At 34.4% G+C, this 24,344-nt stretch overlaps 1 protein-coding gene across 1 annotated transcript in view; it reads right to left on the bottom strand.

Moving 5' to 3' along the window:
* Positions 1-14,596: 14,596 nt before the first annotated feature.
* Positions 14,597-24,344, bottom strand: part of LOC145291074 (ATP-dependent translocase ABCB1-like) — a 290,243-nt gene continuing 280,495 nt past the window's right edge. Inside the window, exons 49-51 of the mRNA XM_080136587.1 lie at positions 20,846-21,052; positions 17,612-17,758; positions 14,597-14,945 (exon numbers count right to left, since the gene is read on the bottom strand). Of these exons, the coding sequence (XP_079992713.1) occupies positions 14,748-14,945; positions 17,612-17,758; positions 20,846-21,052 (552 nt within the window). The 3' untranslated portion in view covers positions 14,597-14,747. The remainder of the gene's footprint in view (positions 14,946-17,611; positions 17,759-20,845; positions 21,053-24,344) is intronic.

Genomic DNA, 24,344 nt, shown 5'->3' with positions numbered 1-24,344 from the left:
GTCTGAATAACCTATATACCAAATTTTAAGTGTCTAGATTAAAAATTCGTTGAGAAGTGTCCTCACACATACACACACACATTCTCACTTTTATAGAATATAAGATAGATTACATTTCATTCGTGAGAGAGTGAGTGAGGAACAAATAAAAAGCAACAAAAATTGGTTACAAAGGCCCTCCCAACTCTTTCTAAATAATAGATCGTCTACTATTTTCCAGTTTTCTGAAAACAAACATGTCAGTCTCTAAGTGGGAGTGGGATCTAAGTGTGGGAGAAAAGAAAAAAGTGAGAAAGTTAGAGAGTGGGTGGAGTCCTTCCAAAATGAGTGCAAATGGAGGAGAAAGGCCAGGGATGAAAAAAAATAAAAATGGGGAGTGGGCATATTGGAGGCTTTTTATTGCTAAGGAAGAGGAAACTCATTCCTCCGACTAGATAAGGGGCTAGAAGCTTAAAAACTTACTTAAAAAACTGGAGGCCGACAGAACCTGGAACCGTATGCACCATGCTTAGGCAGGGAACACATACTCCTGTTTGACTCTTTTTCTTGCACACAAGCTTGCCACTCTTATCCACATTCTTTCAAATTCTGAGGAATATAATTTTCTATTATGTCTGATCTTGACCTTCAGCTGGTGCTTAAAGAATTAAATCAGATATTGATTAGCAAAAGATTCAATGCCTTGGTCCACTCTCAGGCTTGACATCCATATCACTATCTGCGCTACAGCCAAGATTGCGAAAAATACCATTCATCTCTCCCTGTCCCACAGTGGGTGGAAGTTGTCATTAACGTACAAAATGTTTAGTGGGTGAGGATGCCCAGGATCGATACAAGCTGTTACCTCACTAACATAACCCCAGTAGTGTCAGAGTTTGAAACATTCAAAGAAAGTATGCTCAGTTGTTTTGTCTTTGAAAAAATCATAGCGGGGATAATCAGGTGTCTCCACTATTCTGTTATATGACATCGAAGGGCAACGTGTTCTGAGCCAGTCGCCAGGTGAGCAAGAAGTCAGTTATTGAGATGACTCAAACTTTGTACCCAACTCCATTTGGAACAGATCTTCTTTGATCATCCCAGCCACCCACACAGCAAATCCTCAGCAGCCCCATCCCCCTGATTAATTTGCTGTGTAGTTCATTTCTGGAAAGCTATGAAAAGTCACTGGACCAAGGAAGCTTTTTCAGCACGGCTTGGCACTTTTGCCACCCTTTCACCTATATTTAGTCGATGTCTCGGTGACATGCCAAGTCTGGCATCCCCCTCCTCTCACAGAATTGTTGTTGAATACAGACCTGTCTACAAACCCAATACCTCTTCCTGTCTCAGAGAAGCGAGAACAGTAACTCTTGAGAGCCTTGAGGTTTATCACAGGCAGGGGAAGTACAGCCAACTAGTAGAGGCTGAGAGGAAAGATGTAAATGGCACATGCCTTCACTCTACCCTTTCAGGAGAGATTCCTTTGAAGCCAAGAGTTGATCGACACTTCAACCTTTGAATCTCTGACCAATTCCTCTGAAGCTGGAGACCTGGTCCAAACAACATGCAAAAGATTACAATCGGGCCATTCGTCTAGCAGAAAGACGCTGGATGGGTGGTGATACCACTCCAGATACCCAACTATAGACCGACTGACTTACTGCGATTAATTTTGGCTCCTGTGATCGTTTTGTAATGTGTAAGTGCCTCTGTCACTGCCTCAATGTAAAGGAAGTGTGACACAAAGACAGTGAATTCATTGGCGAACGCAGAGATCCTGGCCTGTGATCCACTAGGCAGTCCGATTCTGCGCAAGATCGAACTTGCCTCCCCACTCTTTAGTTTGTGAAGTAGCAACTCCAATGCAAGGATGTAGAGCAAGGAACAGTCATAATGTACCAACTGGAAGATAGCGCTTTTTGTTGACTTGCACCACTGCCATTGGCACATGGTATGAAACAGAAATCCATTTGCCAAAGTCTGGTTTAAAACCAGCGGTCTCTAAAACAGATGCCAGGAAGCGATGGTTGAATCTATCAAAAGCTTTGAACCGAACCAAATTGATCAGCACGGCTTCTCTGTTGTCTCTAGGATTGTACAGATCAGGTGCAAGTTGTTTTTCATTGATCTCCCCTTCACAGCATAGTTTTGCTTTGGTTTGATAAACTCTCCAATAACTTGCTAGGATCTTCATCCAAATCTTTAACTCTGTATTTAGCAACTTTATGGGCCTGTAATCATCTAGTTCTTTCCCTTCATGCCCGTCACGCTTCTTTAATATTAAAAGCCTATTTTTCTATAAAAAAATTATTAAAATGAACATCTTAATATACTCATTCATGGATATGCAAGCTACTAAATAAAGGTTAACTAATTTGCATATTCTTTGAAAAACGAACTTTAATTAATTATTTATTTTTTATGGTCTCTTATTAGATGATTGGTTTCATTTAATTATCACGCTCAGGTCTATTTATGTATATTTGTTACATTGTGCATTATTGCATAGCATTTACGATGTAAAAGAATCTAGCATGCACAAAAGTATAAATACATATATATCTATACATATATATAAAAGTGACCTTGTCTTTGTGTGTGTGGAAAATCTCTACCAAACTCCTCTCTGAATTTTTAGTTTACAGACTTGAAACTTGATTTGAACCCGTGGAACAATTTCGATTTTGGTTTTAGCCTGTAAAAATAGCTGCTAAGAGGTCAAATTTGAAAACAAAAGTCAGTTGACTTTAGCAGTGTAAGTCGAATAAAGCTGTTACTCCTGCTGTTACTTTTACGCATGTGCAAATTAAACATTTATAGTTCAAAGTCGCTTATTTTTTAATATTCTGTATCCATCTGTTATCAGCTCAGATGATAATGACACTGGAGCAATAAATAACAACTAAGGCTGGAGCGCTAAACATTCTGGTTTTGATTCTAGCGGATGGCACCCAAGTCATATATATATATTTATATATATATATATATATATATATATATATATATATATATATATATATATATATATTTTTTTTTTTTTAACTGCTCAAATCATTACTACATAGTGGAAAACAATCAATAGAGAATTAACTCTATAATAATAAATACGAAATTTACATGAATTAAAATATAATATTTATGAGTATTTTATGACTGGGCAATGCCAGGCAGCTTGCTTGTTGATATAAAAAGTAAATAAATAACATTGGTTTTTAATAGAAATTCATTTTATCGATTTTTCAATTTTTGCTCTAATAAAGACGAAGCATCTTTTTTTGTGTTATATAAAAAAGCATTTTTATGAGTTTTAACGATTTATAGTATACTAGCAGTTCAACCCGGCTTTGCTAGGGCCCTATGTACTGTTCATAACTTGTCCTACGTGTGAATACATTTTATGTAAGATTTCAAATGTTTAGACCAAAATTTGTCTGAGTAATTTTGTAGAGACCACAGAGGTAAATTTTTTTTAACTTTGACCCCAATTTTGACCCCTTAACATTTATTATTTTGGTCTCAAATCAAAATAAAATGTTTGACCCATGTCCAAGTTACCTACATCTAAAATTTCAAATCTTTAGACCCAAAATTGGTGGAGGACTTGGTAGAATCTGCAAAGGTCAACTCTTTCAAATTTGACCTTTTGGCAGCTAAATTTTCGCCCCAAAACTGATTAAAATGCTTCCTGCATGTCTGAATACCCGTTATGTATAAATTTCCAATGTTTAGACCAAATTTTGGCTGAGTAGTTTGCTAGACACCGCAAAGGTAAAATCTTTTGAACTTTGACCCCTTGGAAGCTCAAATTTTCGACCCAAACCGATTAAAAAGCTTGCCCTAGCTTTGAATACCCTTCATGTAAATTTCCAAATGTTTAGACCAGAAATTGGCTGGGTAATTTGGTAGAGATCACAAAGGTAACATATTTTTAACTTTGACCCCAATTTTGACCCCTTAATATTTATTTTTTGGGCTCAAATCAAATTAAAAAGTTTGCTCCATGTCCAAGTTACCTACATCTAAAATTTCAAGTGTTTAGACCCAAAATTGTCGAAGGAGTTTGGTAGAGTTTTCAAAGGTCAAATCGTTGAACTTTGACCCCTTGACAGCCAAATTTCTGGTTGAAAACTGATTAAGAAGTGTTTCCTAAATCTCAATGCTCCTTATATGAAATCTTGAGTCTCTAGACCGAGAATTGAGAGTTATTTGGTAGGAATACACACACACACACACACACACACACACACACACACACACACACACACACATTTTCACTTTTATAGATATACTAGCATTTCAGCCCGGCGTTGCCCGGGTGTTTGGATGTGTGTGTTGAGCAAAAAAAAAAAAGTGGTAGTAGAAAAGCAGGCTCGAACCTATACCGCAAAGGAGGAAAAGAACGGGAAAAAAGTCTAACATCTTTGCTGTTACGACCACCGCCAAACCAGAAGTGAAGTAGGTTTTAATTAAAGCTAGACAATCTAAAGGAGAGGATGACTTTCGAAAATACATTTCCCTACACAATATCTCTGTTAATTTTCAGTCTACAGACTCGAAATTTGATATACAGGGTACTGAGATTTGGGAAAATCTTTGGAATCAGTTTTCGGCCAGAAATTTGGCTGTTAAGGGGTCAAAATTCAACGATTTGACCTTTGAGGACTCGACCAAACACCTCCGACAATTTTGGGTCTAAACACTTGAAATTTTAGATATAGGTTCCTTGGACATGGATCTAACTTAATAACTTGATTTGAGCCCAAAACAATATATGTTAAAGGGTCATAATAGGTGTCAAAGTTAAAAAAAAAATTGGCCGCTGCGGTCTCTACCAAATTACTCAGACAATTTCTGGTCTAAACATTTGAAATTTTACATAAAGGGCAAGCTTTTTAATCGGTTTGGGTCGAAAATTTGAGCTACCAATATATAAATGCATGTATGTTTGCATGTCTGCCTAAAACTTTCGACAGAGGCGACGGATTTTCATAAGATCAGTATTGTTTTTAAGCTCAACCTTTCAGACGACAAATATCGAAAAATTGGCTAAAAACATTAACTTTTTCACCTTCAATTAGGCACTTTTCTACAGGGAAGGATCGCTTTTTTCACCGATATTGTCGAAAGTCATACCCGCTTTTCGATTGTCTAGCCTTAATTTAAACCTATGTCACTTCCGGTTTGGTGGTGGTCGTAACTGCAAAGACGTTAGATTTTTTCCCCATTCTTTTCCTCTTTCACGGTACGGGTTCGAGTCTGCTTTCCTACTACCACTTTTTTTTTTTTTTTTTTTTTTGCTCAACATACACCTCCAAACACTCGGGTAAGCCGGGCAGCGGGCACCCATGCTAGTATGTAAATAAATCTTGTGTATTTGAAGAAAGCAAGTCTTGTTTATATTTTGTTTGTTTATTGTGTTTGTATTTATATCGTGCTGTTGTACCTTTTTGTAATATTTGTTTGTACGAGTAAATAAGGAGAAAAATAACAAAACGTACTATAGAAGCCACTTTATTATGCTGTAAAGGGACGCAACTTGTACAGGCATGGTGGTCCAAACAAGCAAAATTTACTCGAGGGCTGGATTTTGCCTATGGGCCTGGAGGTTGCTGACCTCCTTCTATAGACATTACAAGGTTCATATTTATATCTCGGTAGTTCCAATTGAGTTGTATCCCTTTATTAAACATGACAGATCAAAACAAAATGTCTCATAAAGTTTGATTTTCTTAGTTAAAAAAACTACTTGATCAATTTATGTGATTTTTAAAATGTGACATTTTCGTTCTATACGATTTTTCTGTATTTTTGTTTTTTAATTAGGTTGAATTTTGATCAAGAATCAAAACACCAGTATCCAGGACGTCCAACCAATTATGAAGAACAGAGCACAAAATCCCGTGACGTCAGACTTGTGTTAACTATATGAAGTATGGAACAGCAGAAGCAAGCGACTTAATGATTTTTTAAAAATCTTTGTTTATCTTCTTCAAACTGCAATTAAATAATTTTCTTAGGTTTTAAGATTTACACAGTTTAATGATTAATAATAATATAAACATTTGTATATTAGATACAAAATATGGTTTTACTAAATATGTATAATTGTATGCGGAAAATTTGCCGCTATGTCCAACTACGGCTATCCGTGGATCATAGTTACTAAGGTACTTAAAAATATGCAACAATAAAACAAAAAAGAAGCAAGAAACGACAGTTTATAATACAAAATAATATTTTTTGTAAAAAAAAAAAAAGAAAAGGTAAAAAATATATAAGATGTAAAATGTTCACTTGTGTCTGTAACTGCCAAATTTGTCCCTTTAGTAAGGTCTAACAGACCTTATAAAAAAAAGGAGGAAAGAGAGATAGAAAGAAAACACTTACTGAGATACTTCTTATAATATTCGACCATTTTTATCCTTTTTACTTGTGTAAGGAAATAGGTCAACAGAGTTACTTCCCCTCAACTGTCTTAGATATCATTTTTTATCAATCCTTGAAAATTCTTGATGATAAAAAAAACTGTTCGTTCAAAGTTCTTTTGGCCGTTCCCGTAGAATTGTCTCTTCGAATTGTCTTTTCACTTAGCCTGGTGAAATTTTCTTCCTTAATCGTTCACATCACAAGCGATTCTCCAATGTAATCCGGCTATGTAAATATATTTTGTTCAAATTTCGAAAAAATAAATATAGAGAGGAAGATGCACTAAAAAATATTTCCTGTCATATATTTTATAGAAACTGCATTTTATATATACTTTTATTCTAAAATGAATAAGTATCGAAAATTTAATGAAAATCTGACCATTGGTTGATTTTTGCTAGATTTATTAAACATGGATATGTTTTCACATTCGAAATGCTTACTACATGAAAACGTTATTTTAAAGCATCAATTATGTAAACACGATTTTCGTCTCACATTTTCATTATTTTCATATGCTGAAAAAAATTTTTTTTTTGATTATTACTAGTTTATTTTGCCCTTTTTTTTAAATGGTACAAAAGCTATCATTAATAATATTAACTTATAATAAAGTTACATCGTGTTACATATAGGGGGGTGGATAATTCTGCGGTGAATTTTGGGGGTGCTTACTACTAATGAAAAAATTAGCAAATTAAAAAATAATATCTTTTATACGAATGGTTATTTATATTTATTCCCATGAACTATAATATTTTAATAAATTAATTTAAATTTATATTATATATAGATACATTTTTATATAGAGATACATTTTTTATATATAGATACATTTTTTTATATAGATACATTTTTTATATATAGATACATTTTTTATATATAGATACATTTTTATATAGAGATACATTTTTATATATAACTGTGTGCAACATGCTCTTCATGGAATGAGTCACTACTTTTTGGCACTTCTGCATTTAACTTATTGGGGTTTTCATTTTTGGAAGAGATTCAGGATTAGGGGAAACAATCACAAAATTTATAAAAATTTTGTCAAGAACTTTGTTTGAAATTTTAATTTATTATGAAAACTATTTGTTTTAAAAAGGTATTTGTTAAAAAACAAAAATTAATTCCATAAATGTTGCTGTAATTAATTCTTTCTGTTATGTTATTGCATTTATTTTGATTTTCAAAAAACTTTCCCAAAAGCGCCGAAAATTTCGTGATTGTCCCCCCTTGCCCTAAATCAAACTCTTTCAAAAATGAAAAAGGAAAAAGAAAAACTAAGTTGCTGAAATGTTCACTTTTTAAAAAATTTCCAAAATGATCGCTATAGTTACTCGTTCTGTCCAACATTGTGTAGTCAAGAAGTGGGCGATCATTTTATATTAAATTTATTAAAGCGAAAATAAATCACAGTAAAAATATTTTTATTATACAAATATGTGATTTATTGCAAGGTTTAATTTTTGACATGTATAATTTCGAGCAGATAGCTCATTGCATTGGCTCATGCATATATGACATAATCTAGAAGTTCAATTTTTTATGCATTAAATTAGGTTGTATTTCTGCAATAATGCGTCAAATGTTGTCTTTCAAATCATCTATTGTATTTGGTTTATCAGCGTAGACATAGGACTTTACATATCTCGAAAGAAAATAATCTAGTAGGGTTAAATTGTACGAATGAGGTGGCCAGTTGCTAGGCACATTTTGTTAAATTATTTGTTCATCAAATGTTTCTCTCAGTAAAATAAATAATTTTACACAATTTGCACATGGTGTTTGGTTGTTAGTTTCTTTATGATGAATTGTCAAACCAAACTAAACTCAAAATAATCGATAGTTGCTAAATCTACAACTTAAAGAAAATAGAGTTGTGAATTTAAAATTTCCCATCTCTAAATAAAAATTACTCACTCTAAATCTTAAATATTTTACCTATTTACTTGAAATATTGACAGGATATTAACATAACACACGCAAAAAAAAAACAAAAACAAAAAAGAAACTTGCATTTTCATTTTTCTGTTGACAGAGTGAAGGTAAAGGATAAAATGTTATATTCACGCATAAGAAGTTAAACAATTTATTTGCACTAAAACTAAATTATTTCATTTTTTAATTTTTTTTATTAAAGAGTCACTACTTATCAAGGCCAAAGGCCACTCAAGAATAAGGGTTAATGAGATAGATGGATTGTTAGTTTAACGATGGATTGTTAGTTTAATGATGAACAATGTCATGAGAAGATTTCACAGTCCTATTTTGTGTTATTGCAAAAGCAATTATCAGTTGTTAGAATATTTTAGGAATTTAATAAGATTTCATGTAGAATATTATTATAATGAAGCCTCGGCAATTGGTTAAAGTAATATTAAAAGTATAGAATTTAAGAAAAGTAAAAGTAAACTAAACTAATAAAATAATTGATATTAATAATAATGACTGATTACTTATCCCTTAACGAGAACGGAACCTATCTCCAATTTTTATTTTTAATTTTTTGTGGGGGAATGTAACTTTATTGTAGATACTGATTATTGTAAGTACTAACTCAATTAATCCTAACTATCCATACAAGAGCACAGAAATACCTGGTATAGAACCCAGGCGTAGAGTTACCACTCTCAGTATGGATGGGCCCATAGATCTCACCAAGTTTTCCATCTAGGAGAAAGAAAACTCTGACATTAAATCTGTGCTACTGACCACTTACACCATAGCACTAAACAAATGAAGGAGGGAGACCATCTCAGTCCTGGTGGACAACCTTTCTAGAGATAGTAACTCAAACAAATTACTGGTTTACAAATTTAAACTGCTTAAGGGCTCTACCTATTGTCCGACTTTCATACTCTTTCTTTCCCTATTAGCCAGGCCAGTGCAGAGGTGAGATCACTGAGACTCAGTAAAGACACCCAATGCTTGGTCTTATTTCCTGATTAGGGCAATGAATGCCGTCCTCCACTTTCTATCCTATCTCCTTTTCCTAAAATAGCATCTTGGGGATGCTTGATGTGCTGGATTTGTTCACGCAATTAGATTAGGCCGCTCTTGCCTTATAAGTTTGAGCGTACCAGTTTGACAGTTTGTCTGGCTGCTGTATTCTGATTGACAGTACAGGAACCCTAAATCTTTGGTAGCACTTAAAGTGTCTGCTTCAGTTGTATAATATCGAGATGATTGTAGTACCATAATGCACATGAGAAGGAACCCTGCATCCATCTCCGGTGGACTTTCCAGAGGTCACAATATTGTGGATGAAGAGTTGGTTGATGGTTTGCTTGCTTTGTATCATACACATTCACGATGTCCACCACCTCTTACTCTAAAACTGAAACTATTAAATAAAATGCCAACACAAACAAAAAAATACAATCAAATCAGACACACTCAGACAAAACCAACTTGCCTCCTTCCTTGAGGATCACATTCACAAATATCTGTAGACTTAGAACTAACTTAGACGATGTAGAATCATTTCTCCTAGCAAACTCCCCTGAATATCTTAATGAAACTAACCTACACTCCTCTTTTCTTTTAACCACTTTAACATGTCTGGTTATCTTCCACTTTGCCGTAAGGACAGACAGACACATCAGACACATGTATGGACTTGAAGTATATATTCACAACACTCTCTCCTTGACTAGAGAGAATCTAAACTAGAATCAGTTGACAAGGCTTTCGTATCCTTTAGACTAAACTTGCAACATAGCATTAGTTACTTATATTTTCTTTATTGTTCTCCTTCAACCCAAGACTGTACCCTAATCAACCATATTTCTGACAGCATAGATTCAGCACTCTCCCTAGATAGTAGGCGCTTAAGTGCAGATGCTTGGTGACTTTAATGTTCACCACAGTAATTTGCTTGATTTCTCTAGTTAGACGCTCAATGATTTGAAAATCACCCCTTCTCATGTTTGAGACATTATAAAAAACCTAGAGACTTCGTAAACATAAAATAACGATAAATTTAATTAATTTTTATGGGACCACTGCTATATTATTAAAAACAATGTTCTTCTAAAGTTGCTCCAATTTTCCTCAAACTCTTCAACAAATGCCTTACCAAATCTTGCTTTACTGTCTACTGAAAAATTGCTTCTGTGGTACAAGTTTTCAAGAATTCTGGCGAAAGAACTGTTACACTTATTAGCCTCCTCCGTCTCTTCACCAAAATCTTTGAGTTCTTAATCAATCAAGCACTAGTCCATCATCTCATAGATACTAAACTTATTTTCTGACCAATTGTACGGATTTAGGCAAGTCTGTTCAACTGCAGATATCCTAACTCTGAATCTAATATGCCATGCACTGAATAGGGCAGGGGAGGCTAGAGCAATAGTCCTAAATATATATAAAACCTTTGAAAGAATCTGGCATGAGAATCTTTTCATGAAAATTAAATCATATGATATTATTAGACAAATCTATATGTATATAAATTTGTATTCCTGTCTGTTTGTTTGTTTGTTCACAATTTGATTAATATATACAAACGGTTCCCTATTTTACGCTCTCATTTATTTCTATATATAGGGTCATTCTTGCAAACTAGATACAATAAAGAGATCATCTCATTTGCATATTACATGAAGAAAAATCGATTTTATTAAATAGCGGTATCTTAGTTAATGTGTCTAGTGAGAGAATTGTTATAAGTGTTCTATTTAAAATCGTTATTTAATAAATTTTAAACAATGATTATATTGATAACATATTTAATTAAATTTATTTGGAATTATTATTCCAACATAGATTTTAAAAAAATCTTGGTTTTAGAGTTATTTGCCCCTTCGGAACATAAACAAAAAATAAAAACTATCACCTAATAAAATAATTTAGTAATCTCAAATTTCTAGCTTGAAAAAAGAATTCCTAGTAGATACAAAATGTTTGGCTTTTATTGTTTTTTTTAAATATTAAAAAAAAAAAAACATTTACAAAAAACTGAAGAAAAGATTCATGTGTTTGTTTTTATTATTATGGCTATACAGAAATCGGTAAATTTTATACAAGGTGACCCACCTAAAAAAATTAAAGATCCACTTTTTTTGGCCTAATACGTTTAAATAGCCTTTATAAATAATATGAAAGAAATTTTCAAAAGAAAGAAAATTAACATTTTGAAGTGGTGGATCACTTTTCCATATTAATTTAACGTAAAATGAGCATCCATATTTTGGCCACCAAGCGTTCAACGAGACATGTCACCTCTAGCATCTTTTCAAGTTTGGCGATCGAGGGGGGACAAAACATGACAAATACAATTTGTTTTTTTCTTTTTTTTGGTGGTGGTGGTGATGGGGGGGCAGAATTACATTTAAAACATAAAATAACGAAAAATTTAATTAATTTTTATGGGATCACTCTGTACTTTCACCTAACAATTTCATAAACAAAATGAACCCCAAAATATGACAAATTACATTGGGGGTGTGGCATTACAATGACGAAAAATTTAATTTAATTGTTTTTGGAATTAATTTTTGGTAGATCTTCATTTTTTTTAGGGGTTCTGCCTACTTGGCTAATTTTTTTTTTTTTTTTTTTGCGATCGCACGGGCATTCGATGCTATTTTTATTGAAACAAAAGTTGTAATGATTTATTTTTAATTATTTATTTTTTTTGTGAGGGGGGAGGGTCTTTCCAGTGCTCAATATCCGGAGAATAGTTTCTTCTCTTTGTATCCCTTCTGCTGAAATATCTGGTGGTGGTATCACATACTTCTTTTTTGAGGCGATGTTTTGTCCGTTCTTTTACTTTTGGAATTGTTATGGGGGTATCCACGTTGCCCATGATGAAAATGATTAGTATAGCAGGTTTGTTCCAAACGGAACTTCATGTCAACCCAGGCAACGCCGGGTACTGATGCTAGTACTTACTATAATCCAACTCTTCCTTGGCAAGAGAAAAATCTAGATTGTCATTGATAGTTGTTCTTCAAAACAACACGATATATAAATGTGGCTGTGACACAAGGGTCAATCCTGTGACCTTTAATATTCCTGCTAGATTGCATCAATGACTTCTCTGATAAAATTGAAATAGGTATATATGCTGATGACACCATACTCTATAAGAAACAGTTTGAGACTCAGTGAGGCTATGCCAATTTAATTTGTCGGAGGCCACTTTAATTAGATCATGATTCATAGCAGCAAATTTTCTTCTTGTCTTGTATGAGACAGAGATTGATACAAACGAGAGGTGCATACAAAACCTTAGGACTGCATGATCACTCTTGCCAAGTGGAGGCAAAATTCGCAGAGAAGAAACCGAACTAGGATAACAAGTTAACACATATTCAAGCACCAACGAACTCTGTCCAAATCTGATTCTGTTAGATTTTTTAACATGCTAGTACAGAAAACATTCCTCCATCGTGTCCAGAATTGAATTTTCAAACGTGTCATTGGAAGTACATAGAGTTGACAGCCAGTCAATAGTCGGGGCACTAAAGTCTTTCAATATGAGACATTGGCATTTGGAGGCAGCTTTCATAGAATTAGTGAGACTTGGGCCATCAGTATCTGTAGAACTTGAACTGCATGGAAATTACAGAAATATTTTTTTTTGCTCATGTTTATATTGCAAAGAACAGCATCAAATTTATTAGACATGTGAACAGCAGGAGTTGAAGTTGAGATCAAAGACACACAAAGAAGAAGAACTGATAAAAAACGTTTGACTTACTTCAACCAATTCATTTTGTCCCATGAAATGGATTAGATAGATGATCTCCCTTTGTTTGCCTTCATTTGTTTTTTGCAGTAACAACAAAAAAAGATAATAATCTTAGATTAATTCTAACCGACCGAGATAGTTACCATTGTATGCTGTTGACCTTATTGTTGAATTATCACTTCTTAATGCAAGCACTCCTCTTCCCTCTCTATCTCACAAAATGTAATCATAGATATTCATTGTTTTCGAAATAATTTTTTTTTAATCTGTGATTCAAAGCATGAGGAAAAGCATACTTTCATCATTTCTTGTAAATTTGTTTTAACATCATTAAGATAAATTAAGACCTGGGCAGAGATAGTTTGGTTTGGGAGTCAATTTCTAAAAGCCGTCCAACTTACACCCAAATGTAAAGCAGGCGTTAACATAATGATGATGATGATGATGATGATGATGATAAAAAGAATCTGTATATATCAGCATGTTACTATTTATGATGAAAATACTAAGATGATGCAGAAATAGAAGCAATACAAAGTCCGCAACAAACAATGTCAGATAAAAAGATATTTTAGTTAAGGTTGTAAGTTCCGTGATAGAAGCGTTGATTAAATTTTAAAATGAATACGTTTGTATTAGATATGTTCGAAAGCCAAATCACTATGCAATATTATGAAGGATAAACAATATTTATTTGTTTAAAATTAATATATTTCGAAGTAAGACTTCATCTTCAGAATTTTGTACATTTACTTTCTATTTTTTTTTCTTTCTTTTACCATTGTGTTGAACTGGAGAAGAAAATCAGTTATTAAAAGAAAGTCTGCATGCTGTCCTCTGCAGTGTATTTTTGAAATGCCGGAAGAGCGTTGGCTACACGATATTCAGTTAAGGTTATGGGTTCCATGATTTCTGGCATTTCAAAAAAACACTGCAGAGGAACACCATGCGAGCTTTCTTTTAGTAACTGATTTTCTTCTCCAACTCAACATTAAAAATTTTTAAACAAATAAATATTGTTTATCCTTCATAATATTGCATTGTGATCTGGCTTTCAAACGTATTTAATACATACACATTCATTTTAAAAAATTTTTTTTTTTTCTAAAAAATATAAAGAAATCAATAAATATTTCATGAAGTGAAACAAATTCAAAGCAATGAAACAATGACATTTTATCTATCATATTATGCAAAAAATTATGACGTATAATGTAAATTTTTTTATCTGATACTGTTTGCTGCTGACTACAAGTCACCTATTCTTCTACATTACCAACTCTAAACTTATTCTGAGCCATCTCAAATTAGCAACAACTAAAATGAAACATTTTGCTTTGACACTGGTTTCTTTTATTTTTAGTGGAATTATGAATAAAAGAATAGACACATTTGCATTCACAGCTGTTATATGCACATCTTTGACTAAAACGATTTTTTACAAAATTTAAAACAGAAATAAAATGAACAAAAAAATAATCAAAATGATTGTTAATAATTTTTTTTTATAAATCGTTAACTTGAATGAAGTTCATAAAATATGTTTAAACATACAAAAATATTTGTAAAACAGTATTTTTTTAAATACCAAAATATTTCTAAAATATTTTAAAAAAATTAATTTTAAAAGGAAAGATTATAAAATGTTCTGAGCATTGATTAAACGATAATATAATTTCTGGTTGTTTAATAATTCTGTGTGAGTTCCAGATTCGTGGACTTTTCCGTCTTTTATGACGACAATTTTGTTTGCATTTTTGATAGTTGAGAGTCTGTGAGCAATTACAATGCATGTCCGACCTTCACGAGCTTTGTCTAAAGCTTCTTGGACAACCTGAAAAAAAAAAAAAAGATGAAAGAAATGACACAAAATCTGAAAGCTAAATAATATCAGCTGTAATAATTTGATTTGCTATTTATTTGTCGCTCTATGAAGAATGGAAATGGCACTAACCCTATGCCGGTTTAACCGGCTTCCTTCAAAGGAGGAAGTTCCATGGGAATATGAAATTCACAAATGGTCCCCAGTCGCATTTATATCCCCGTTAGGGGAGATGCTGACGTTAGGTTTTGCAACTCTTGCAGGGAGGTGTCGATGTCCTCCAACATACAACACCTGGAATTACCAAATTGGTTACCCATCTGGTACTGATCAGGCTCAACACTGCTTAACTTCGGTAATCTAACAAGAACCAGTGTGTCAACATGATTATGTTGTATGAAGAATGGATATGACATAACAGATACTATACACTGTGAGAAATTCTACAATTATAAATTACCCTCATTGGCTGATTTGGCCACCCACTGTCTTTGTTTAGACCAATCAAATTGGTTGATGTTTTTAACCACCAGCAACGTGCATGGTGGGCTTTTTTCTTTTTTTTCAGGTAGTTCCAGACACGCAACTGAACAAAAAAAAAAAAGGATGGAATGCATCTCTCTATGGATAAGAGGCATTTTGGCGCCTCTACCCTGCGTCTCCTTGAGATTTTTATTTTAAACTTTGAGCCTAAATGATTAGCGTAAATTATTATTACATATGTCTCTCAGAGACTTTTTTTTAAGGCCTGAATTATCGACCTGTCATTAATGACTTCAAATGAACATTAACTATGAACTTCCGCAATGTTGACTCAAGTCGAGAATTGAATCCTTTCATCAGAAGGCATCATACCAACCCCCTTCAAACGGCTGTATCCAGATATCAGTTCCTGATGAAGATAAAAGAGGTTGTTACCAGCTCAATTCAGACGCAAATCGGGCATTTCCTTTTTTGCAACGAAGAATGAATAAAATTTGTATCGAACTTTAGAGGTATGCTTTGTTGTAATTGTTTTGTTAATTTTTTGCCACTGTCATGGAGCAGAAAACAGGTAAGATAAAATATCTTACAACACTAATGTGAGCTCGAAAGTTGAATAAAAATGTATTAGTTTCAAATTCAAGGGAGATAACTTCAGCCGTTTCTAATAAAAATCAAAAAGTAGTTTTATGTTCAGTACTGATTGATACACGTGTGGGTGGATATTTCAGATAAAGTTATAAACTGATCTGACCGAGCATTATTATTATTATGAGATGCCATTCTGAAATTGGTAAATGTGTAGTTTGATGGCGTAAATTATATGACAGACAAAAATATTATATAAAAAAAAACTATTTTTATATAAAGCACATTATTAGACACAAAGGCTGAAATAAAAGCAGAAAAAATCTCATTTTTATTAATTTTCATCATCTTTTATTTGACTAAATGTACGATAGGTACCTCTAATGCGCACCACAGATTTACCCCCCCCCCATGTAACACGATGGATGAAACTATTTGCTGCCAATTTGTCAACAAGACATGTAAGTCTTTTCGTGTATATACCTAAAACGCAGTTTTACCAATATCAAGTACCTTTTTATGATTTTATTTAAATGCTTGTGTCTAATGTGTAAAAAACATGTATATATAATAATAATTAGGAAAAAATTTCAACGCTTTCATTTACACCACACACGAATGCGATGACATTTGAAATTACAAGAAAGTTTTCAAAAAAAAAAAAAAGAAGAAAATGTGGTTCATTCTTCTTTTGTGTTTTATGTAGTTTTTAATGCTTTTTATTTGATCTAAAAAAATCGTTTTTCACAAACGTTTTTTCATTGTAAATTAACCCTTTACAAGATCGAAATCAAGGGAATCCATTGACTAAAACTGCTTTGTGCAGAATCCAATGAAAATAAAGAATCGATTTTTCAGGTCAACTAGCTCCCTTGTTCCCAGTATACTCATTCTTTCTTCTCCAAATTAGGTGTTAACCATTTTTCGTAATTTTTGGGAATTTATACTAATTTCAACATATGACACGTAAGTATGTAATAATGTTTCATTTGAAAATACAATATTGGGTCGAACAACACAGATCAAGAGGGCCAATAGGCTTTAGAGTTATAATGTGTTTTGTTGGCTGTAATTTATTGTATTAATAATATTAAATTAAATCTAATAATATTTTATTGAATTCTAATAAAAAAAAAATAAGACATGGACACCAAAAATCATGGTCCCATGAAACTTCTTAAAAAAATAATACTTTGAAAAAAATGGTCACCAATGTCTTAAAGATAATTTACACACTTGAAGTGCACATTTACAAAAAAAGAAAAATATGGCGGTCAAAAACATGGTTCATGAAAGTGTGTAAAAAAAGGTCAAATTTGGCCTTAAATTAGAAAGGCTAAATTTTAAAACCAATAGTGTGGCCTCGAATATTGTACATTTAGTCTAAGAAAAATGATGAAAAAATAATAAAAATGAAAATTTTCTGGTTTTATTTCAGTCCTAGGGTCTAATAATGTGTTTTTTATAAAAATAAATATTTTTTTATAATTTTTTGTCTATCAAATAATTTACACCGTTACCCTGAGATTCCTTAGAGTTGAGGAGATAAAAAATAAATAAAAAATAAAAATAAAATGACATCAAAAGAGAGGAGGGGGCAGACTTACTTTTTCACTTTCTGTATCAAGGGCAGATGTTGCCTCATCAAGCAAAAGGATTTTGGGGTTGCGTATTAAGGCCCTGGCGATTGCAATTCGCTGTTTTTGTCCACCACTGAGTTGGGTCCCTTTATCTCCGGCTTGTGTTTCATAACCCTGTTGATAAATAAATAAAAAAATAAAGAAATAAATTAATTAAATTAAAATGCAGTTGTAAAAATGCTAAAACAACCACAGTATCATTATAAGAACGTGGCAACTTTAGTAAAATAATGCCAGATCTGAGACCTGCTGCATCCTATGGGAAAAACGCATTCGCAGATAATGACGATTAGAGGAAACATCAACCCTGGGTCGAACAACACAGATCAAGAGGGCCAATAGGCTTTAGAGTTATAATGTGTTTTGTTGGCTGTAATTTATTGTATTAATAATATTAAATTAAATCTAATAATATTTTATTGAATTCTAATAAAAAAAAAAATAAGACATGGACACCAAAAATCATGGTCCCATGAAACTTCTTAAAAAAATAATACTTTGAAAAAAATGGTCACCAATGTCTTAAAGATAATTTACACACTAACAAACAATCACTAACAAACAATCATGAGGTTGCTTGCACGGCAACTGACAAGGCTAATCTGCTTGCCAGTCGGTTTGCCTCAAACTCCACACTGAACTCGGTACACCACTCACTCCCTGATTTTCCTCTGCGAACAGACGCCACACTTGACGACTTGAAAATCACCCCTTCTCAGGTACATGCTATTATAAAAAACCTAGACACCTCTAAAGCATGTGGACCAGATCTCATCCCGGCTGTGCTATTAAAAAAATGCTCTGCCGAGGTTGCTCCAGTTCTGTCCAAACTTTACAATAAATGCCTTAACGAATCTTGTTTTCCCGACTGCTGGAAAACCGCCTCTGTGGTACCAGTCTTCAAGAATTCTGGTGAAAGAACTGACCCACTAAATTATCGCCCCATTAGCCTCCTCCCGCTTTTCGCCAAAATATTTGAGTCCTTAGTTAATAAAGCCCTAGTCCAGCACCTAACAGCTGCTAAACTCTTGACTGACAAACAATATGGATTCAGGCAAGCCCGTTCAACAGCAGATATCTTAACTGTAGTTTCTGAACGTATATACCGTTCATTGGATAAAACAGGGGAGGGTAGAGCGGTGGCCCTTGATATATCTAAGGCTTTTGACAGGGTATGGCACGATGGTCTTCTAAGGAAAATTAGATCATATGGAATCACTGGAAGAATTCATAACGTAATTAAATCCTTCTTAAGTAATAGAAAAATCAAAGTTGTCCTCGACGGACGTACATCCAAACAATATGACATAAATGCGGGAGTGCCTCAGGGGTCTATCCTTGGACCTCTATTGTTCCTGATATTCATAAACGACCTCCCTGATAATATTGTTTCGGAGATGGGTATATTTGCCGATGACACCACTCTCTATAACAGATATGAGGGGAAAACAAATGAACACATATCCAAGAAAATGGCAGAAACACTAGAGGATGACCTCCAATCCGTAGTGGAATGGGGACAAAAATGGTTGGTCTCATTCAATGCTGCTAAGACTAAGCTTGTTTCCTTCAATAACTACAAGAAACCTTCTCTACCACCAATAGCAATGGCCAAGAACACATTGCCTGAAAGTACTTCTTTTAAACTCCTCGGCCTAACGTTTACAGGGAATATGAACTGGAATAGATACATTGAGAGCATTGCCAAGGCTGCTGCAAGGAAGGTTGGCTCCCTCTACCGTGCTAGAAAACTACTTACGCCTGCCAGTATCCTATACCTCTATAAGGCAACCATTCGCCCATGTATGGAGTACTGTTGTCACATCTGGGCTGGTGCATCTGCTGCTTGTCTCTCGCTCCTGGACAGGGTTCAAAAAAGAGTCGCAAACCTGATAGGTCCTGAACTGTCATCTGGGCTTCAACCTCTGTCCCATCGACGAGATGTTGCATCCCTCTGCCTGTTCTACAAATACTTTAATGGTGAATGCTCTGACGAACTGCAAACACTTGTACCTCCCCGACGTAACTACCCCCGACAAACCCGACAAGCTACTAAGTCTCATCCCTTTACAGTGGAGATCCCTAGGTGCAAGAAAGCCTTTTACTCCAATAGTTTCTTCCCCAGAACTGCGGGTCTTTGGAACTCCCTTCCGGGATTCTGCTTTCCCAACTGCAATGATATGCAGAAGTTCAAGTGTAATGTTAACAAACATCTTTCTACTCTTCTCCCTTCATAATGACCCCGCTAATTAATTCCCTAATAGTAGCCCCCTGCTTCAAAGTGGCACTGTGCCTTGTTTGGGGTGAAAATTGAATAAAAAAAAAAAAAAAAAAAAAAAAAAAAAAAAAAAAAAAAAAAAACCCTGACCAAAAAAAAGACTCTAAAAAGTAAATGTAGGTTGTCTTTTTAAATATGATAATCCTATGAATTACTAGCAGGAAGACCTGACGTTACCCGGGATTGAATGAAGGTCAACAAATATCCTACATTTCCAATACTTTTATTGTCATCAAAATCGGTGAAATCACCTATTTTTTAATCAAATCGAATGATTACGTTCTCTACTCGGGGACCCACCACGGTGCATTTGGAAGAAGCTGAACATGTTTTCCTGCAGTGACTTAGTCCACAATACATTGTAGATCACATTGCACTGTAGAGAGCCTACTGTTGGTTTTATAAAATTATTAATAATAATTATTTTTGTGTTCCGGTCTTATCAAAGAACCTACTGTTGATTTTATATGTCGGGTTCTTTTGCTTGTGCGGTGATAAAACTTCTCAAATGCACATGTGATGTTAGGCTGTATAAGGATGTTAACTTTATTCAAAATTGGACTGTTCCTTCTGTAATCGAATATTTTTGATTCTCAATACTTTTTGGAGCCTTCTGATACAAAACTTGTCTTAGAATGTTGCCAGACAAATAAAATACATTTGTGTGAAATTAAAAAAAAAAAATCAGCCTAGTCGTTTCGGAGTTTATAGGGAACAAACTCACACATATACAGAAACACGCAGAGACAAAGTGCATTTTTATAAAGTAGAGATTTGGATTATTTGGATCACTCTTCTCATCTTGAGTGTTATTTGCATATCTCCAAATATCAGCTCTACACATCGGTTATTTATAAATGAAGTAAAGTTAAAAAAACAAAAGTTATACTTCTCTCTTTTTTTTTTTTTTTTTTTTTTTTTACCTCTGGTAACGAAGCTATGAAATCGTGAATGTTGGCCATTTTAGCTGCAGCAATGATTTTTTCCATAGAGATGTTCTCCATGAGGTTTCCATAAGCAATGTTTTCGCGGATGGAACAATCAAAGAGGACTGGTTCTTGAGAGACGATGCCAATCTGTTTTCGGAGCCAGGCAATATTCAAAATACTTAAGTCGTGACCATCTAAAGACTAATGAAAAGATAAATATACGTCAATTTTTATTAGAAACCAAAAATTTGTGATGAGAAGAGAAGGTCAAAGTGCTCCATTACACCAACTGAAGATGCATTATAATTTTTCAATAAAATGCCGATTTTCCTAGGTTTTCATGTATGCTGAAAACGAATATCGCAGGGAAAATTAGCGCAAACAAATAGTTTTCGAGATATAAATACCTGTATTTTGTAATGTAAACCACTGGCGGCCATGTTTGAATATGAAAGCGGCAAACCCTCATTTTCTTTTTTCAGCACATTATTATAGAACACATCGGTATTTTTTTTTTTTAAATTTCATCTTTGTTCAAGATTTTCCAGCTGATACTATTGAACCCTAACCCGGGCTACCACTTCCATATATGTACATACTTATTTGTTAAATTCCGACATTGTGTCGATATAGTTGTATTCACACCGGACACAGGGCATTTTTATTATTATTAATTAAGTCAATGTGCACTGGTTGTCCAACCTGTTTTTCCCGAATGCTGTTCTTAACATGAGGGAGTTTATTCTAGTTTATTCAGTTTGGGATGTTTATTCTAAAAGCCGTTCTTAACATGGGAAGGTTGGGGGTGTTTATTCCGAAAGCCGTTCTTGTATGCAGTTGAAAGGTGTTTACTCCGAAAGGCATTTTCTTATTTTCAACCTTCCCATGTTAAGAATGGCTTCCGGAATAAACAGGTTGGACAACTAGTGCACATTGACCGAATTTTCTTGAATTTGAATTCTTGAAAGTAATTTTTTGTAGAATTAGCTAGAAATGACGTTGAATAAACGTTTACATTTTGTAGAATTAACTTCATAGTTCATTTGCGCAAGCTCACTGAACCATTTCATTGAAACAACAAAGATGGCGGATACTTGAAATTGCATTGCATAATACAGGTATTTATATCTCAAAAACTATTTGTTTACGCTAATTTCCCCTGCAATATTCGTTTTCAGCATACCTGAAAACCTATGTAAGTCGTCATTTTATTGAAAAATTGTAAGTTAACGTAAGGGAGCACTTTCACCAAGAAGAATACAGACGAAGTAACTTTGTTCAATAAAGTTTAGTACTTTTACTTTTGTGTTTCGTTATTACAGGAAGAAAACAACCAAACCTAGATAGTATTTTAAATAAATTGTATTTCTGATAACCGTATTTGTCATTTCCGGTGGCATCTGTGTACTACTGTGAAAGAACCATATTGTTGGTTTTCAATTTGGAGATTTGGAGAGTGCACAGCAGCGACAGACAACTTTCATTCATTCATTGCAAACAATAAAGTTTAATGATTATTTATATTTTATTACTTAGGAAAATTTCAGAATTTTGACTTTTTTATGAAAAAAAAAAAAAATCTCTAATCCCATTATCATATATTATTATAATTTTCTTAAATTAATTTTAATTAAAAAATTAATTTTAATTACAAAAACTTTATATATAAAAAACAAACAAACAAAACACCTACAAAAAACAAAACAAAAAACGCATTCGAAAATTTTAAAATTTGGCCTTTGTTACGAAAAAAAAAAAAGTTAAACATCTCTGTATAGTGTTATTATGATTTTCTTATTTATTTTAATTCAATAAATGTGTGTTGCGGGGCCGGTCGTCCGGAGACAATCGACCCAACAACTAACAAGGGAGACACAGGTAAAAAGTAAACAGCAAAAAGGCAAAGAAGAATGACAGACACAGGTTGTTTGGTTAAAGACGAGGGTTCGCCTTTGATTTGCAAAGAAAGTATATGATCTGGATGCTGGTTGTCTGGAAGGTCGCACGTCACCAGAGGCTAAGGTCTGAAACAGGTACTCTAGACGTAGTATGGTTTAGAGTTGCTCGCTGAGTCTGGAATGATTGACTGGACGTCAGGACGATCCGGAACGGTCGGCGAACACTGAGAACAGTGTTAAGGAATGGAGAACACTGAGAGTGTAGGAGTCAGTGTTAAGGAACGGACGGTCAGTAAGGAGCCAGGTGCAAGCGAGGTCGCAGACCAGAGGAGCAAGGTGAGATTGCAGGCTGGAGTAACGAGATGCAAGCGAGGTTGCAGGCCGGAAAACTGAGGTGCATGCAAAGTTGCAGGCCGGAGGAGCAAGGTTGCAGGAGTGAGGTACAGGCGAGGTTGTAGGCCGGAGAAACAAGGTGCAAGCAAGGTTGCAGAAAAGCTGCAGGAGGAGCTGGAAGGCACCAAGGGTTGGAAGGCTGCAGGAGTGAGCTGGAGGCACCAACGGCTGGAAGGCTGCAGGAGTGAGCTGGAGCGAGCTGGAGGCACCAAGGGTTGGAAAGGCTGCGGGAACGAGCAGGAAGCCGCTGGAGTGAGCTGGAAGCGCTGGAGACTGAGAGTGAAATTCGCTGCTGGTGGGTCTCAGGAGGCAAGCAGTAGTGAATCGCATTAGTAGAAAAACTTAGTTAGCCCTGATAAGGGCTATTTGAATTGCTGCTGAGACGGCTGGTATCGCTGGGAACCTTTTGGTTGGTGTGTTCGGTCGACGTGACTGGTAGCATCAACATCGTCATTTCGGGAGCCTCTTCCTACTCCGCCAGCCGGGTCTGGCACCCGGCTGAAAGTTGCACTGGTTGGGCCAAGGCTGGCTGTATTCATTTGGCCAGCGTGATGTTAAGACAAACGACTCTAATTAATTCTAGAACGAAATTTATGCAATCAAAAGTAGCTTGGATGTTTATTGATTCCATTTAAATTAATTTCGTCGAAGAAGTAAAAAGTCAATTGCCTGTTTTGCTTGATATATTTGAATTCCGATGTATGTAGCGAAGTCAATGATGAAAAGAAAAGGAAGGCGGATGTATTCACTGAACCCGGATATTGTTCATACGTTTAGCTCGTGTAAGCCTATCATGTCCTTTGTTTAAGGGAAGAGAAGGCGAAGACACAACGGAGGAGGGGTGGGAAAGAAAGAAAAATGGAGGCGGTGATTTTGAAATCGCAACATGTGTAACAATAATTTAAAAAAAAAACAACAACTATTTATTACTGTTGGTATTTGTTGAGATTTTCGATTCGATTTTGAAATTGCATTCATCTGTCCCTGCTATGCACTCTCCAAATCTTCAAACTGAAAATCAAAAAAAGTAGTTCATTCGCAGTACTACACAAGTGCCTACTTTCTTAGTGTATGATTGTGGATTCATGCAGACATTTAATAAAAACGAGCTTGAAGGAGTCAAACTGGACACTGCATTTACCATTTTGAAATTGACTCTTTCTGTAATTGTACTAAAATATACATTTGTAATCGAACTGTTG

Source organism: Euprymna scolopes, chromosome 12, assembly GCF_053919585.1.
Source record: "Euprymna scolopes isolate OS-2025 chromosome 12, ASM5391958v1, whole genome shotgun sequence".
NCBI classification, from domain to species: domain Eukaryota; kingdom Metazoa; phylum Mollusca; class Cephalopoda; order Sepiida; family Sepiolidae; genus Euprymna; species Euprymna scolopes.
Note: the sequence above shows the minus strand (reverse complement) of the source record. Positions and strands in the feature narration are given on the sequence as shown.